This window comes from Tremella mesenterica (assembly GCF_000271645.1).
Source record: "Tremella mesenterica DSM 1558 unplaced genomic scaffold TREMEscaffold_1, whole genome shotgun sequence".
NCBI lineage: Eukaryota > Fungi > Basidiomycota > Tremellomycetes > Tremellales > Tremellaceae > Tremella > Tremella mesenterica.
Window position 1 is genome coordinate 4,334,216 of NW_006711225.1, and position 17,447 is coordinate 4,351,662.

Consider the following 17,447-nt stretch of genomic DNA (forward strand, 5'->3'; position numbering starts at 1 on the left):
CGGTACTCTTACCGAGCAAGGGTCAATATAATCGGTCAAGACTGATCTGCGATGTAATGACATCTCACTGCCTAAGATGTCGAAGTCAAACGTGTGAGTGTTTCAGAGATCCCGTACCGAGCTTCCACAACGGAGGATGCCATGTGTGATGTGTAGCCGACGTATAAGTTCAGACTTTCGCTCCTCCATCGACCACCTCTACCCCCATCGCGCGATGTCGAGTACAATGGCAGCGTAGTCAAAGTTTTGCCTGTGCATGATCAGAAGGATGAGGGGGAAAGGAAAATGGGGATCGCGCGTGTCACTGACCATGAGGGGTTCAAGGGGTCTCGTGACTCTGTCCACCATGGAGCCGATTTCGAGCCTCGTATCTAGCTCGACGGTTTGGAACATGAACCACAACACCTCCACGCCTTCACAAATGTAAATACCCGGCGATTTGGTAAGTCTCTCATATGCAAGATCACTTCACTGGCTCAGTTGACCGGTCCGATTCTCCCTGCAGAGGTAGTACTACATTTGTATCTTGTCATTCATCATGCAGCATCCCTTCCCGCACCTGTGTTGTACCACCTGCACTCATATTCGCTGAACCAGACAGGAATCTCTGCACATCGCGTTCTCAGTCCAGGTTGTTCGTTCCGTTACTGACCTCCAGTGTTGTCAAACCCTCTCCTCTTGTCGATCCCCTTCACCAACGTACATCATCTTCATTCTCTCATGCATCACCTCATGCCTGTATGATCAATTGTGTGGTATCACTACCCAAAGTCTTCAACACCCTACACTTTGTCATGGCTAAGGACTTGTGCCAGCATATGTAGGAGGGGGCTTGTTGTCGCAGTGAGAATCAAACACGCAGAGACACCCTTGAAAGAGTGACCCGAACCTGTTGGAAAAATAGGCCTGCAGGACCACTGGCTAGGAAGCTTATTTGGTTACTTCAACACTCCCCTCAAATGGGTTTCCAGTCATGGCTCGTATGTAGGCTCATTGTGCTGGCATGGGGGACCTCCCTCGTCGGTACTAACGGTGTGCCCTGGTGCCTATGGGGATTGAACCCAAGTCTTTGGCACCGAGTGTTTGCTCTGTTGCACTAGCGCAAATCCGACTGTTAATCTGTTGGAAAAATAGGCCTGCAGGACCACTGGCTAGGAAGCTTATTTGGTTACTTCAACAGAACCCCCTGTCACGATTGCTGAGGCTCGGCAACTGGAGCAAAGAAAGACTGTCGCTCATCGCTGTCCCACTTGTCCATGAGATTCACAACGACATTGCCAACCTCTAAAAGTAAAGCCCTCCACTCCTGGCAAAGTGGATTGGTAATACTGTCAAAGCGCCAAGCCCATACCGCATCAAGTCTACCAAATTGTGCACGGCCAGCCTGAACTTGTCGCTCCTCCAGCGATTTCAGTCCATCCAAAAGACGTTGAAAGATAGGATTCTCAATCAGTGTGTTGTCCGTATACATTGTGCCTATTATGCTAACTCCATGTATTGCTGTCTGATTCCTAACCTCTTTGAGCCATGTGTCAGCATCTTTCAAGATGGTTCTAGCCTCATCTATACGCTGATTGATGTATACATCAAAAACCCCGTCAGGCATGTGTTTTGTCATCCGATCATGGGTATTGGCGACCAGACTGGTCATCTGTGTTGTCCGCTGAAGCAGGTTTTTAGCTCGAGAATCATCCTGCTCTGTGCTAATCCAAAGACAAACTGAAATGTGAGCCGTCTCCTTATGGAAAATTTTCACATCATCATTGATTTTCTTGACATCCAAGTATAGTTCAAGATATCCCTGAGACACCACGGTGGTAGGATGCTGCAGGTCACCGGTTTTCCGGAACTCCTCAGTGAGACGACATAAGTATCCCTCTTCCTCGAGGATGCGATGTGTCCGCTCGTCGAGATCTTGAATTTGGTCGGACCACTGGGAGATCTGCGCAGGATCAGGCGTGACCGAGACCCCTGCCGGAAGAGGGGCAAAGTATTCGGAGCGGTTTGGCCCTTGCCAGGCATTCAGGACCTGGTCTGTGAGTTCAATGGCGGCCGTTGCTTCCTTCAAGTTTTCCGGAGTCAAATGAGAACCAAGTAAAGTCAAGGTATCATTTGCCAAGCGCCTGCGTATCGCAAGTGACTCCATCAGGGAGGAAAGGATGGAGAATACAGCATCCGATTTATCTGGCTCACTCAGAGCATCAACTCCGCGCAGGGTGGCAAAAGCTCTGGCATGGTCAACACCTTCCATTACATCACTGGTCAATTTCTCCATATATGTCACGAACCATGTTGTAACATCCCTGACAACCACCATCACCGACCGTCCTTTCACCATCACCGAAGCACTATCCATCACCACCCCGAACCACTGAGACCGACTATGACGAAGTTACGGGAACCTAGGAATCATTAGTCACGACAACGCCGCCTAACAGAAAACCGAAGTTAGGAGAAGGGAACTGAGGGAGGCAGAGCAGAGTAGGGGAAGTTAGGCGAAGTTAGTCGAAGTGAGCGGACTAGGATATTGGGGATATGGCGAGGTACGGCGAAGTTGAGCTAAGAGGACTGAGCGTGGGGTTGTGCAGGAGTTGAAGGACATTCTATGAGAAGAGAGGAGAAGTATAGATAGTTTACAGATCGCTGAACTTCTTCAGCAATCCTTGATTGTTGTCAGTAGCAAGAGACATATTCAGTAGCTACCACCTTTGAGTTAAGGAGAGCTACGATCCAGCAGTTCTATGTACTACGGCAAAGTTAGTACCCGACGATCACCTTATTGCTTTGCCACTCAACGACCCACTACGGCGAAGTTGGCGGTAGTTCCCCGCCGAGCACCCTGTCTCAGTGAGACATCGACGCCCCACAACGACGTAGTTAGCGGAGCTTTGTCGACCGTCGGTCAGCATCTATCCTCCCCTACCCCTTGCACCACCTCCTCAGCCGACAGGACTATCAGAACCACCAACCTTGAGGATGGGTTCCAAAGGTTCGGGACAGACTCCACGACCAAGGGAGAGGAACACAGAAGGTAGACTAAGTTTGGCAGGAAGTGAAGCAGTAAGAGGGACTGAGGAGGAGGCCACAACTCAGAAGATGATGCTAGCGATGATGAACATGATGATGGAGATGAATAGGGATATGATAGCAGAGAGGAAGCGTTGGGAGGAACAGGAGAAGAAGAAGGAGCAGGAGACGGTTGGGGGAATAGTAGAAGGGATCTCTGAAGGGGTACGATTCGCCATGGGGAGGCAGGCGTCGGGGACCCCAGGAGTAGCTGAGATGGGTGGAGGGATAAAACTTCCCCTCCCAGACCTTTGGAGAGGCAAGAGATCAAAGCTCACCACCGCCTGCATCTCAGAATGTGAAATACACTTTGAAATCAACGCTCACAAGTTCCCCACCGACCAAGTAAAAATCTTTTTCATGATCTCTTTTCTTTGCGAAACTCCTCTCCTTGCCCTCCAGCCGGATTTACCTAAAAACGACCCTCCTGAGCATCTACTGGACTACAAGAAGTTTATTCAGTACCTCGAGACCAATTTTGGAGATCCTGATGAGGAGAGAACCGCTGCAAGAGGGATAAACAAGCTACAACAGAACGGGTCGGCTTCCGAGTACTTCGCCGCCTTCCAATGATATGTTGCGGTTTTAGGATGGAGTGATGATGGGAACCTCTTGGACCGAGCGAAGAATGGACTAAAAAGTCACTTGCTGAATGAAATCACTCGCCACGCAAAGGTTTTCAAGACCTACCGAGAGTTGATCGAGTTCGTGGTCCCCATGGACAATCGTTTACACCAACGAAGAGTGGAGAAGGAGAATGAGAAGAAGAGGAAGGAAGTAAAGGAGCAGGGGGAGAAGAGAGGAAGTAAATAGGGGAGGGGAAAGGAAGGCCGAGGAGAAAGGGCAATCTACGGTGAAGTTCGTGGTGTTGCAACCTAAGGCCACGAACTGGGGAAAGGGAATTCCAACGGACGTAGACAAACTGAACCAACGTTGGCCGAGGCCCAGCGCTGAGGAGGTGTTGAAACACAGGGAAGAAGGGAAGTGTACAGGATGTGGAGAGAGGGGACATTTGTCATGAGACCAACTAACCAGCATTGGGACGATATAACAGTGCCCTTCAGAGGCAGCGGTCTAAACCACTGTGCTAAAAGGCCTATCAACCAGCAGTTACTGCATACCGCCGGTCGCTGGTTAAATACCCAACCCAACCTATCACTATCACTATCAAACTGTCTTGTCACTTCGTGACAGTGGTCTACATTGACGATATTCTCATCTATGGGAATACATTAGGAGAATTACGAGGAGCTACGGCAAAGGTCTTTGAGGTGCTTCTGAAGGCGAGCCTGTACGTGAAAGCTAGTAAGTCCGGGTTTGAAAGGGATTCAGTGGTGTTCCTGGGATTTGTGGTTTCTTCTCGAGGTGTATCAGTGGACCCAGAATACATTGACGCCATCACATCCTTCCCACGTCCGAGGAATCTACAAGAGTCTAGGGTATTTATTGGAGTTGTCAGCTATGACAGACATTTTGTCCCCAACTTCTCGAAGATTGCTATGCCAATCACTTATCCATCGAAGAAGGATGTGCCGTTCGTGTGGGGAGCAGAGCAGGAGTCGGCCTTCAAGGAATAGAAAGCCAGGATGTGTACTGCGCCAGTGTTAGCTCACTTTGACCCTACATTGAAGACTCTATTACAGACAGATGCCGTTCTTTGGCTGGGGCATCATTACTTCGCAGGTTGCTACAGTTGGTCAAGAACACCCGGTAGCCATCGAGTCAGGAGCGTTCAACACAGCGCAGCTGAATTACACGGTAGGAGAGAAGGGGTTCCTTGCGGTAGTCGAGGGCTTCCGAAGAAGAAGACACTTACTGCTACAGGTAAAAACCACAGTCCTTACCGACCATCAAAACCTCACCTATTGGATGGAACCAGAACAGCTCAGTCCACGCCAGGGTAGGTGGGTAGAGGAGTTAGCCATCTTCAGATTTATGATGGTTTATCGACCAGGGACTCAAGCAAGCCTTCCTGATGGGTTGTCTAGACGGGCGGATTATCACTCGGGGAAAGGAAGTACCATGGTACAAGAAAGTAACCTTATTCAAGGCCTACCGAAGTTTGACGAAGTTGACGTCACCACATCGGAGTTGCATCACCTTCTTCGAGTGTTGCAAGGGACAAGAGTAAAAGAAAATGATCTTGTCGACCCTATGGATTTGACACTTGGGATTCAGGGGGACGGAGACGTGGAAGGGGTGAGAGACGAATTATTAGGAGTCATCTGCGCTGAGTGTTCTCATCCAACGTGCCATGATGAGGTACAGGAACCAGGGTCACTCCCCGAACTACGCCGTAGTTCGCAATCCCCTTTAATACTCCGCGGTGGTTGGACCTCAAGGGGTTTCCTCACGTTCGATGATCGCACTTATGTGCTGAACTACGCCAATGCTCGATCGAAGATTATGAGGATGCGACACGACTCACCCTTAGCTGGTCACCCAGGTTCGGCAAAGACCCTCGAACTAGTCCTGAGGGATTACGTTTGGGTTGGAGTAAGGAAGGATGTCGAAGACTACATTGCTGGTTGTGCGGTATGTCAGAGAGCAAAGACTAACCGGCAGAAACCTCAAACCATTGCAAGTGGCTACGAAACCTTGGTCAAGCATCTCGATGGATTTCATCGAAGAGCTCCCAAATTTCCATGGGTATAACTCCATCTTGGTGGTAGTAGATTGGTTGACCAAATGGGCCATGTTTATCCCAACTACAACGAAGTTAACCTCAGCTGGGCTCTCGGAACTAATAATGGACTATGTGGTAGCTCAGCATGGGTTACCGGAAAACATAGTGTCAGACAGGGGATCTGTGAGGGCCGTTGAATAACTTCTTCCTAATAGACCGACGGACAGCGAGCCTCAGCTAACTTGACTCTTTGGCTTTGATGTCTCACCCAAACAAAAGGGCGCAGACGTCAAAAGGTATGTAATTACGGCGTACTTTGGCGTATTTACTCTATCTAGGGGTTTTTACTGATGGCGATGTATCTCGATTTATATTGTAGCTATCTCTATCAATCTTTCACTACTGACAACAATCAAGGATCGCTGAGGAACTTCAGCGATCTTCTCAACTAATAATATGTACTCCTCCTAGACGTTCACCCAACCCTCTTGCGCTTTGACGTACTTCAACACACTTCGTCCAACTTCCCCGAGTCCCCGGCCATACTTCTCCTCCTTCGCCTAGCTCCGCCTAACCTCGCCGCACTTCTGCTCCCATTGTCCCTACTTTGTCATAAATCTCGAATCTCGGTCGCAGCACAAGCAGTTTATAAAGGGTCTCAGCTCATACTATGAGCTGAACATTGGATCTTTTAGCACAAGAGCTTAGTGCACATCACCCTTTGGGCGTATGCATTACATACTTAGCCTAACTCCGTCTCACTTCGCCGTACTTCTGCTCCCATTGTCCCTGGTCCCCCCTAACTCCGTCTAACTTCGCCGTCCTTATGCTCCAGACCCCTGTACACCTTATTGTCCCATTGCACTTCACCGTAGTTGGTCTCAGATGTCCTAGGTTACGTGTAGGGTGAAGAGGTCAAGACATAATAGGGGTTTTGATGGTCAAAGGAGGGTTGTTGATGGTGGGATATTCGAGGTGTCACGACGTAGTTCGTGACAGTTTGCTGATCTGTACTATATACTATCTACCAGTCTCCGTGTCCTTGTTCCTCCTACTGCAAGCGTCTATGTACATACTCGGACAGGTGAAAAACCGCTTTGAGCCAACCCAGTGGGGAAATCTCGAAAGGGGAAAACCCATCCCTACCTAATCGCAGCACTGCCTCTAGTTCCCGCCCTTCTCTTTCCTAATCCGTCAAACTCAATGGAGTTCTCTCGATTTGTTGTTACCCCGTAACAGTTTGCCAATTCTCTTGAAGAGAATTGCAAAAATGTTTGGCAGTTCTTCCGTAGCTTATTGTTGTAGTTTTGCAGTTCAGCCTGTTTTGCTGTGGATTGAACCCCCTCCAAACAGGTTGTTCCCCACCTATGATTCTCATGTTGAATCTCATTCTCAACTTGTCAGTCCAGTCAGATCCAGCCTGACATCTTGCAGTTCTCTCAGTTCCCTCAGTACCCTAAGTCCCTTGTCACCCTCTGTATACTCCTTAAGCTCTACAAGCCAGAGACAAGTATTGGGTTACAGCCCCATCTCAGTCACCTTGCCTACCCATTGGGGATTAGACCCCGCCCGTGACACGAAGTTAGCCGAGGTTTGTCAACCCTCTGTCAGTAGAGGAGAACAAACGACAATTGTGGCAGCAAGGCATTGATATTGTCCATTATCTCACATCATGCATTCCTCTCTCCTCTCCTATCATATGCCAGGTGATCTCAGAGAATCATGTCTGTTTCCTGAGACTCTGTCCACACCCTCTTGATCATCTTGTTGAATTGGTTATTGCGTCTATCCAACCACTCTTCTGTTCCAGGATAACAAAAGCGTCTCAGTCCTGACGCGTCAGCATGATAAGCTGCCCAGTCAGAAAGTAATTTCTCATTCTTTGTCTTATATGCATTGGCAGCAACCTTGACCCACTCCACACACATCTTCCAATACTCATGTTCGACTTCACAGGCTGTTTGATTCAATTTGCTCCAAGGATCCTCATTCAAGGAGACTGTTGTCAAGCTTGAATCAGCTTGCACGAGCCCTTCACGCACCACTGTCAACCTCACAGCCTCCCGGAAGTCTTCTAGTCTGGAGTGACAGTCAGAGATACTTTGGAGAAGGGAAGCAGCAGTCTTGTCGGTGAATGACAATGAATTCAGAGTTGAGACAGGGTCATAACCGTCCTTCACATATTGGTGGAATGCAGTGGAAAACTCATCCGCTGCTAAAGAATCTGTCCCGTGTACATAGCGCTCGAGACTAGAGTAGATTTCTTCCATGGCATCATGGTTCCGGATTGCTGCTTGCCTCAAGGCTGTAATTGCAGCCGCAAGTTCCTGGGGCCGAGAAGGATTTTCTTTCCCAAACCCCAATTCTTCACTTTCATACCACGTCCGAAGCCAGCAATTTCGCAATTCATCCGCCTCTGTTTTCACGGCCTCCCAACCATCTACGGCTCCTGTGTCACGATCTGGCAAGGGAATGCCACGGTCCGCGGTAACGTGACAGTAGATTGACGCGATTTGCCTGGTGAAGAAGGCATCGAAGACGTCGGCCGTTGCGCGCCATTCTGTCACATTCTCAATAGTGAGAAGAGGGTCGTCAACATGGTCCTCTGAAGGAATTGTGTTTGGATCAGAGACATGCACATCAGACATGGTCAGGTAAAGAATAGATATTGTTGGGTCTGATGATGGCAAATGTTGTAAGTCGATAGTTAGGAGAAGATGCAAGGTAGTCCAGTGATTTTATACCTGTGTTTGGGGGTTTGGGAGAGGTCTGATCCGGACACCCGGACATCCGGACAAGCGGAGGGACATGAGAACCAAAGCGATACACTAGTGGTTGAATAATCAGTGATGTCATGGCAACCGTGAGAAGATTACACAGACATCATCCCGAGCGCCTGATGCTTCGAGTCACGAAACGGTCCTATGATCGATGACCATCGAAGTGGCGCAACCAATCTAACCGGATCAGCAGAGAAAAGCAACACGTTTGGCCATGAAGACAAGTCAAGTTGGGAAACAACGATAAAAAGGCGAGTGGTCAGTAAGAAAGCACGAGAGCAAGGAGTCTCTGTTCATGTCATGGGAGAATATGTCTTTCTGATAATGTCAGGTGTGAGAGTGATAAGCAGTGCAGGACAAAGGGGGTACCTTTGCGGTGACGTGTACATCCGGGGCATTCATTCTGGAAGAAGAGAATACTCACATCGACAGATACCCAATGGTGAGAAGCCACGATGGAAGGCGTTTTAGACTCTCAAGACTCAGACCACCTCAGACTCGCGCAAACATCGTCCTATCCTCCCCACCACCCATCGTCTCCTTTCAAGATCTCCATCTTTCCCACTCACACGCTTCTTCATCTCCCCACCCACACCCTTTCCCACCTTCCCATCCCCACTCTCGTCTTCCATGGCCCAGACCCAAGTCTGTCTCTGTCCTTCGGGTGGCAACAGGCTGTCAATGAAATCGTGCAGCACCGCCTTGGCCATTGCCTGATCGGGACAGTCAGACCAGTGGGCTTCGAGGAGTAACGTAGGAGGTTGTTTGGGGACGGTATAGATCGTGAGGGAGATTGAGGGATGTGAAGAGGAAAGAGATGGGAATATGAGAACGGGAAGGAGGAGAGTCGTTCCTGGCAATGGGGTGGGTCGGACTGATTCTTGTGTTGTTCGAGCGGCCTGTTATGAGCTTATATGTTCACAATTCTCATTTACCCAAACCACCATCAGTGGGTGTGCTGATTACTATCCCACTGTGTTCAAGAAGGTTTCGAGGAGGAGGGAGTATCTCGGCAAGTATGAGAACATCCCATGATCGATTAAATCTGGGACTGTCTTGGCGGATAAGGATTTGAAATGAACGAGGACGAAAGAGACTGTGGGCATGATATATAAGGAGGTCGAGTATGTCGAAACTTAAGAACATAACAACATACCTGCCGGGCAGCCTTAGACAAACCCAAAACAAATCCACTCATTACATTATTCAATATCGGTCCAACATTCTCTGCTGGTCTGACGGCCAACACCCTATATCTCGCTTCCTCTTTCTGATCCACACCATGTCTTTCCGCCTCTGAGCCCGTTTCGCCAGGGATGAAAGTTCCTGCGTCATCAACAACTCGATTCTTGGTCGTGGGAGGTTTCAAGTCTAAGAAAAGGTATGCAGTGTCGTCTTTTGTCGCTAGAGCTTGAGAGTGAGGTTGGGATGGATTGACGTGGGTTATGACTGACAACAGTCGAGGACCGGAAGGTGGGAAGGATGCGCGAAAGGTACGGATTTGGGTGGATGATTTGAGTGGAGTCAATTGTGGCTGTTCGTCAGTCTTTCATATACCAGGAATCATCAATGAGAAGTATTGAAAGTTTGACCACATTGTCCGTGAGAGATGTCAGAGTTCTTTATCGGGGTCTACGAGCCTCGTTATCGTGTATGCACACTACACTGATACACTCACTCGTCAAGAGACCATATTCATGGCATGTTTGACTACATGTGATCAGATTTGACAATGGGCGACTAGATGGATCGAGAATAGATATGGCAGGTAGAATGACCAAGGGACAAGAAAGGGGGGAATGAAACCCACCGTGTACAACTCAAGAATACGAGCATGTACGATATCGACCAGCTGTGTAGGGGGTGGAACGGTACACGTCCACTGGACCAATCTGCGTGTCAGCTTAATCGAGTAGAAGATAAATCCACATACATTGTAGGGTCCATCTCTCAGATGCTGATAGAAGCTTGTATGCTGTTGTTGAGCGAGGTCCTGTCGGGCTGGAGACGAGAAGTGGAGGCGTGAGGGAACGGAAGCAAAGCATTCCTCCGCTTATCCGATCCCCCTCTTAGAACCACGGCCCGTTCTTGGACGCGTTCTGAAGCAGTGAAGCCTGCAGGATGCTAGACTAAGTTTGCTTCTCGACGCCTAGCAAAGCTACGCCTAAGTGCACAAGTAAGAATCTTGAGGGAAAAGCTGGAAATCAAGATTCACAGAATTGGCAATCACTTCTCCCAGCCAACGGCCATTGCTTCGAGCTCTACATCGGTACATCGGTGTACATCGGACCTGCCACAAATGTGCCACATGAGTTCCGCCACGTGAAAGATGCCGCTGAAAACGCCGATTTGGACCAGCCGCCACAAACTTCCGCATCCGGTATTACCGACTGTGCAGCGGCGAACCAGCCAATCAAATCAGACTTAGCCCGGGGGTCGGGCCTCGTGCCGGCATGAGAGGGGGCCTTTGGCTTTTCAAGTGACAATTAACAAAGAGGCGAAAACTGAGTGTCATCGGCTGCTCGCTCTTCTTTCCCCTCTCTCCCTCTCTCCACGTTTTCTCCTCTCCCCGTGCCACATCGTATCATCCCAAACTCACATCCCTATCGGGCTTACTGGAACAGTTCAAGATCGGATCGTGCTCGCCCTTACGCCCGCCCTTGATACCTCCCTTTCGGCAGCACGGCACCACGATCTTTCGCTCTCTCTCTCTTCTCACAGTAGTCGCCACCCGTTCCCGACCGTTCTTTTCGCTCTGGCCTCATTCCTCTGTTCCCCCCTGACTTGACCCACGCAATCACTCGTGCTCCTCTTCCCTCTTACTCCTTCTCCAAGTGGGTGTCACCCGTGATTCGTATTCCGTAGCTCCCGGTCCCTCTCACCGATTGCGCCTCCTCGTAGTCCATCACTTGATTCGCACAACGCTAAAACTTGCATCTCCTCTCCCGGTACTCCCTTGGCCCCCTACTGCTCCCCACTTGTCAGTCTCCTGACGTGATCACCGTCCTTGGCTCTTGCTACCTCTTGACTGCAACTGCCGTAGCCCATCTAGGTAAAGCCCTGGACCAAGGTCGATCAATCCCATCGACCAAAGGCACTCTTGCGTTCATTCCGCCCGTCGCTCGTCCATCCCTCTCACCATCCGTCACACCCTCGGTCCATCCACCCCCCCCCCCCTCCTCCTCCTCTCTTCCCTGGCTCACGTTCTCGTACCTAGATTATTCTTTCCACTCTCGCCGCGTTTCAGCCTTGATTGCTTGACGACGTCTATCGTGGTTTAATCCCGCACCCCACCTCTTTCCCCAAAGGGAGGTCATCAACACCGTGTTCTGCGCCTTCGCCTAACGCCTCGACACACTTGCATCTCCAGCCTCGTGATTAGGGTTAGTCTTTATCTCGTCCACAGCCCGTACGCATTCCTCTCGCGTGGTTATCTCTTGATCTTTACACATATAAACACCTCCACTTCCGAAGGACGACGTGTCACACTCATATCTTGGGCTTCACTCAAATGAGAGATCCTTCTCGCCTTGGTTCATTCCACAGGATCATCTTCGCTTGCCATCATGCTGACTTTCACAGCCCCCCACTCCTACTCTTATGCAGAACGCCACGTCTCATCCAAGCGGAAGCGGTCCCAATTGGGCACCGACGACGGTGAGTTTGAACAACTCCTTCCTTTCTCTACACCGCTCGCCTTCTCTCCGACATTTCTTCCAACACCGCTAGGTATCATGCTGACGCTCTCCTCCTCCTCTTCCCCTTCCTTACGTCGCCTTGTCATCCACTACCCTCTATCACCCCTTCCGTTGTCGCATCGCCGACATTACCCCTCTAAATCAATTGACATTGGCTCTGATGCTCCCCATGGACGCGTCACAGCCAAATCTTCCAGGCATGTATGCCGCACATCAACGAAATTCATCGAATCCCCGCCCTTACGCTGCTCCCGATGCCTCGGGACAGGGTGTGAGCGGGGAGCAACGCAGGGATGACGCCCACATGTACGGTGGACAGGAGAGTTACGCTTCATATCAAGGTGGATATGCCAGTGGTGGAGGAGGTTATCCGTATTCGAGCAATAGGTGAGTTCAACAAATGCGGAGTTTCAACTGACAGCGCAGTCTCACTGGCTATACTCCCACCACCGCTGCTTCTGGTTCTCGGAAAACATCAGGTCCTGGCACTGTCAAACCTGCCACTCCACCTACCAACGCCTCTGCCTCCGTCGGTAATCCCTCTCCCTCGTCTCGGTATTATACCGCTCAGCCTTCGTCCGCCACCGAAAGCTCGCATTTGCCGACTCAGTCTCCTTACCAGTCGACGTCGGCACCTCCTCAAGCCACCCATCACCAGATCTCGAGTCAAAACCAACCTCAGACTGCTCGTCCTTACAGCGGTTATCAAGGATACTACAATCAAAATCAGCAGTATTCTGGACAATATTACCCTACTCCTCAGACTGGTCGGCCTTCCCAAGCCGGGTCTGCCTCTACCACCACGCCCACGATGAGTCACAATGCTACGATGAGCGATACAAGTCATCCTCATCGTACGCCAACTTCTGCCACATATGACTATTCATACTCTTGGCAGCACGATCCCAACTCGGCTCGCACTTCTTCGGATCAGTGGCAGCAGCAACAACAGCAGCGTGCACCCGTGCAAGGTATCAACCCCTCTAATGCGATGCCCCAGCAATGGCAGTATGCCCATCAAATGCCCCAGTCGATTCCTCCTCATCAAATGCAACATGGTCAAGTGCCTGCTGGCGGTCAATACTCGTGGCAGCAACAACAATGGCCGCAGAATTTCTATCCACCTGCTCAGCAGCAAGCTCAGCTGCAAACGATCGCACCTCACCAGTCAAGCAGCAGTCCCGTCATTGGGAATGTTCCCGCCGGTGGGAAGAAGACCAAAAAGGAGAAGAAAGAAAAGCCAGAGAAGGTGGAGGGCGAGCAAGTGTTAGGAAAGCGGCATGCGGAGTCTGGAACAGAAGAGGAAGGTGATGAGAAGAAAGACATGAAAAAGAAGAAGGGGAAAAAGGAGGAGGAGAAACCAACTCCGAAGCCTCCTGCCAAATCTCACCTACATCCTCCTCGACAGGCTCAGTCCGCCTGGCAACTGTTCTTTACCGACGAGTTGAACAAAGCGAAAGCGGCGGCTACGACTGGTCACTCCCCTGGAGGAACCCCTCAACATGCTAAACTGAACGTAGCCCAAATCGCCAAAGACGCTGGAGCCGCTTATGCTCAGCTGGATCAGGAGCAGAAAGCATACTACGCCCAGAAGGTGCAGGAGAGCAAGGAGCAATATGCCAAAGACCTCGCGGCATGGCAAGCAACCCTCACGCCGGAGGATATCAGGGTGGAGAATGCTTTCCGAGCTCAGCAGAGGAAAGAGGGGAAGTCGCGGAAGGGTAATTTGAAGGATCCCAACGCGCCAAAGAAGCCTCTCAGCGCTTACTTCCTCTTCCTGAAGGGTATTCGGGAAGATAGTGCATTGCGAGCCAAGGTATGGGGTGAGGAGCAGGAAACAACGAAGCAGAGTGTGTTGGCGGCGGAGCGATGGCGGAGTTTGTCAGATGAGGAGAAAAAGGTGAATTTTCACATTCTCATTCTGAGAATTGAGCTGACTCTTCAGCCTTTCCTGCAACAGGCCGAGAAGGACAAGCAAGAGTACGAAGCGGCTCGAAAGATCTATGAAGATGATGCTGCCGCTCGAGCCAGAGGTGAAGATGTTCCCGATCGACCACTTTTGCCTCACGTCTCGTCACCGGTCACTATCGACCTCAAGTCCATTCGCGAAGAACCGAAACAAGAGTCCCCCACCGCTCGACAAGCATTACATCAAGTCGAACCTACCCTCGCTGGCTTTCACCACGACTCAGACGAAGAAGTGCCTCATGGTGATGGATCACATCCTTTCGAAAGCATCGAGATCGATGAATTTGATGGTTTCCACGATCCGTTAGCCTTAGATCTCTCAGGATTGGCAGAACAAGCGGGACAAGAGCATGGACATTGGGATGCGCTTCAAAATTTCATGGACACCCACGATCCTGATCAAGAAGAACCACATCCTCTGGTGAATGTGGAAGTGTCCAAACCTATCGTAGCGGAATCGGCAGTGTTGGCGGCGGACGAGTTGGACGAGGAGCCAGACACGTCTGTTGCTCCGACACTGAAAGAAGCTGTGGCTGAGACGGTCGAAATCCAATACTCGGCTGACCAAGGAGTTGAGGCGCCGGCACCTGAAGTGGCAGTCGTTGCCGAAGGACATTTGGCAGTTCCTCAAAGTATCCTCGAGCCCGTTGTCGACGACAAAGATGTCTCAACTCCCTCAGGTATACCTACGGAAGACATTGCCAACTTACCTCCTGCTGGTCTTCCTCCCGTTATCGACGAATTGCCCATCGATAACGCCGTTCAATTGGGAAATGCCAACACCTCGGCCGAACCTGTTTTACCCACAGATACCACTCCTGTCATAGAAGAGGCCCAACCCCCTGTTCCCATGGAATCACATTCAACACCGATCGAAGGGAACACCAGCGAGCCCGAGGAGGAAGCTATGGAAGTCGATATCGCTGCGAATGTCGAGACTACCGATGATGATCCTCAGTCCGCCGAGTGAAATTGTCAATTTCATCGCTCACCGAAAAGGCTTGGGATCTTGGGGAGGTGTATTGGTGCAAAGATGTTGAGGATGTTTGTTCTCAGAGGAAAACGCAAGAGGAATTAGGGCGGAGGAACCGGAAGGAGCAAGAGTAAGGGAGGTCCACAGTTTGTGAAAAAGAAAGTCGAATCGAATCATCTGTGCATACATCTGGAATGGTGCTTCTGGGTCTATCTATGTAACAGGAATCAAGAGTATCTTAAGTGGGCTTATAGTGGTGAGACTATGCACTCGTTATGGTCTGCTTGTGGATCAGTGCATGGGGTCATCTCGACGATATCAAAACAAATTCAGTCTAGCATCTAGCAGCAGCTAGCAGCATGGTACGTGTGGGGAAGGATTGTCCATCAAGTATCCGATACCCGACATAGATTTCAACTCGTAGTTATTGTTTAAGGATGAACCTCCATGTTAGTAGATTACTAGGTTACTTCATGTCGGTTTCCTGCATCGGTTTGACCGAACATCTATCATGACGTTCTTGACTTGATGATCCCGTACCCCAATTTCCAACGGCCAACGGCCGATGTGGAGTAAGAGTACGCACTCTGGTGAGTACTCAGTGATCAGTGACCATCCGTCGACCTCTCAACACAATTGATAGGTCCTCTTCGGCCCCCTGATGATTTCTCGCACAAGGGAAGGAAGGTACATCACAAGGACATTCATCTTACATCCCGGTATTTTCACACCTCTAACTAGTGATCCTTCCGCGTCTATCTTCAATCCCGGTTGACAAGGTACGGTTCTCCATGTGAGTGTTCTACCCTGTATAAATATGAGTCATGTTTCGAACCCTCTCTTTCTCAAGCCTAGATCTTCTGTTGTTCCCCCTGCATAATAAGAGAGGAAGCTTTGGGAGATTGATGATTGAAGAGGAGACGGGTACCTGGTTGAGGTTAATCCGGAGATCGACGTTTGTTTCTAATCCCTGATCGCTGATAGCTGGGCAAAACATCACCACCAATCTGAGAGATCTGAGGCGGAGAGGCCGATGATCAACGTCCCGACAAGAGGGGGCGGGAGGAGAGGATGGAGAGAAGTGAGCACAGGGAAACCCGTCAACATTTCCGAACAAAAGATGTATGGATATCTTTGGTGGCTTGAAAGATCTGGAATGGCACGAATCCTTCGAATAAACTTTATAGTTACCGGTAAAGTTCCCCTTTTCGGTTCATCCTTGACCTTTCTCCTCTTTCTAACCCCCCATGGGGATCGGCTCTCGGCTCTCGGAGAATAATCATATCTCTCGCGTGGGCTGAAACCGAAGGATGAGCCATTTCATCAGTGTTGATGGCTGTAAAGAAAATTACCGGATTCGGCCATCTCGAAAGTCTAATGAGACCAAAAATCGTGCTCGTTCTTTCTCCACTTTCCTCCTATTTCTCTTTCTTGTCTCACTGAGTAGTAGAATTGGCGGATCTACAGAGGGGAGAGGGGTTAAATGTTGATGGTGCAGATCGTATCAGGGTTCCGGAGAGACAGAATTGTCAAAAGAGAGTTTAGAAATAGGGATAGTTGCCTATTGCAGCCGGCTGCCTATCAGTTAATCTTGTGGTAGAGTTTCAATCATCCCATTAAAGCTGAAAGAACAGAGGATGATCTTCTTTGAAATTCGTAAATTTACTGACCTACCTTTTCTTTACGTTCCTATTCCTACGAAAAGCTTCGATCTACAGCCATCTTTTAACTCCACTCATGTCTTTCATATAACGAACAGCTCCACATACGTTCATCTTTTCTCTTTCTCCATCTAAACCTCATATCTCCTTAAATCTCTCAATCAAACCTATCGACCTTTTATCATCCACCATCCGTATTCTTTACACAAATCCGTTTATAAATACTTTGTAACAAATCCTAGACCAAACCAAACTCGTCCAACTCGAGAGTCAACCATTCGAACCATAATCACAAACAACGTATAATCGCAACATTTCTTACCATATTTGAGTAAGACAACCAAATCTTCTATCGTCATTACAATCTTGTGATCCGATCGTTTCAACGGCAACACAACCTGAATCCATACCGGATTCACTGGCTTGTTACGATCATCGATCGTACAAGAAAGACTTTTTAACAACCCTCTTTCATCTTTCACAACTTCTCACATTCGTACTTCTTCTCCCTTCTTTCTTTCGTTTTACCAACACTTTTTTTCTTCTACATCTTCGAACGTCAGGATCCCTTCCGACTTTTCGAACCCGTTGTTTTAATATCTTGTTAGATTAACACGGGATTCAAAAAAATACATATACACACTCATTTTATAAAACATTCGTCCTTTTGTCATC

General features: G+C 49.5%; 3 protein-coding genes across 3 annotated transcripts; all 3 read right to left on the minus strand.

Moving 5' to 3' along the window:
* Positions 1-1,189: 1,189 nt before the first annotated feature.
* Positions 1,190-2,356, minus strand: TREMEDRAFT_59377 (uncharacterized protein; the record flags this gene model as incomplete). The annotated part of the gene is made up of 1 exon (XM_007001571.1): positions 1,190-2,356. The coding sequence occupies one exon, from the start codon at positions 2,354-2,356 to the stop codon at positions 1,190-1,192; it is 1,167 nt and encodes a 388-aa protein (XP_007001633.1).
* A 5,121-nt stretch (positions 2,357-7,477) lies between these two features.
* On the minus strand, positions 7,478-8,340 carry TREMEDRAFT_59379 (uncharacterized protein; the record flags this gene model as incomplete). The annotated part of the gene is made up of 2 exons (XM_007001572.1): positions 7,478-7,523; positions 7,619-8,340. The coding sequence occupies 2 exons, from the start codon at positions 8,338-8,340 to the stop codon at positions 7,478-7,480; spliced, it is 768 nt and encodes a 255-aa protein (XP_007001634.1).
* Positions 8,341-8,954: 614 nt separating this feature from the next.
* TREMEDRAFT_59380 (uncharacterized protein) lies at positions 8,955-11,582 on the minus strand (the record flags this gene model as incomplete). The annotated part of the gene is made up of 6 exons (XM_007001573.1): positions 8,955-9,371; positions 9,629-10,006; positions 10,283-10,364; positions 10,738-10,937; positions 11,072-11,143; positions 11,502-11,582. 6 exons carry the CDS (start codon positions 11,580-11,582, stop codon positions 8,955-8,957), a joined length of 1,230 nt encoding a protein of 409 aa, XP_007001635.1.
* Between the last annotated feature and the right edge of the window lie 5,865 nt (positions 11,583-17,447).